Source organism: Miscanthus floridulus, chromosome 5, assembly GCF_019320115.1.
Source record: "Miscanthus floridulus cultivar M001 chromosome 5, ASM1932011v1, whole genome shotgun sequence".
Classification (NCBI taxonomy): Eukaryota; Viridiplantae; Streptophyta; class Magnoliopsida; order Poales; family Poaceae; genus Miscanthus; species Miscanthus floridulus.
The window spans coordinates 93587107-93588043 of NC_089584.1; the positions used below are offsets into that span (position 1 = coordinate 93587107).

Here is a 937-nt window from a genome sequence, read left to right on the forward strand (position 1 = left end):
AGCTTGGAGCCTAGGTGGATCTTCAAGGCATGCTCGGCGACTTCCCTCAGAATGCCTGGCATGTCCAAGGGTTTCCACGCGAAGATGTCTGTTGGCGCGGAGGAAGCTGACAAGCGCGCTTTCCTATGTGGAGAAAAGCGTGGTACCAATGCGCACCGTTTTTTCCTTAGTGCTCCCAGAGTCTATGAGGACTTCCTTAGAGCCTTCCGCTGGCTCAAAGGACCCCAATTGACCTTTTGGGGTCTGGCGCTTCTTTGGTGACCTCTTTTTCTGATGTCCATGAGCTCTCCGAAGGCTATGATCGCTGCAGCGTGATCGCAGCACTCGACTTCGCACTCATAGGTGCGCTAAAAGGATGTGCCGATGGTGATGACCCTGCCTGGGCTCGGCATCTTCAGCTTGAGGTAGTTGTAGTTGGGGATGGCCATGAACTTCACATAGCATGGTTGTCCTAGGATGGCGTGGTAAGTTCTGTGAAACCCAACCACTTCGAAAGCGAGGGTCTCCATCCTATAGATGGACGGACCCTCGAAGGTGACGGGCAGATCGATCTGCCCGAGCAGCATGGCCTGCTTTCCAGGCATGATGCCATGAAAGGGCACTCCGGTTGGCCGAATACGCACTCGATCAACACCCATAGCATCGAGCATCTCGGTGTACATGATGTTGAGGCCGCTGCCTCCATCCATTAGTACTTTGGTGAGCCGCTTTGTGTTGATGATTGGGTCAACCACAAGTGGGTATCTCCTTGGCTACGGGACGCTCTCTGGGTGGTTGGTCCGATCGAAGGTTATAGCAGACTCTGACCACCGGAGGAAGGCAGGTGTGGCCAGTTCGGTCGCATAGACCTCGCGGCGCGCGATCTTCTGGTGGTGCTTGGAGTCATAGGCCTTCGATCCTCCAAAGATCATGAGGCAACCATCTAGTGTTGGGAAGC

At 54.7% G+C, this 937-nt stretch overlaps 1 protein-coding gene across 1 annotated transcript; it reads right to left on the minus strand.

The window, feature by feature from the left end:
• Positions 1-347: 347 nt before the first annotated feature.
• LOC136454939 (uncharacterized) lies at positions 348-689 on the minus strand. Its single transcript, XM_066455174.1, has one exon. The coding sequence runs from the start codon at positions 687-689 to the stop codon at positions 348-350; it is 342 nt and encodes a 113-aa protein (XP_066311271.1).
• Between the last annotated feature and the right edge of the window lie 248 nt (positions 690-937).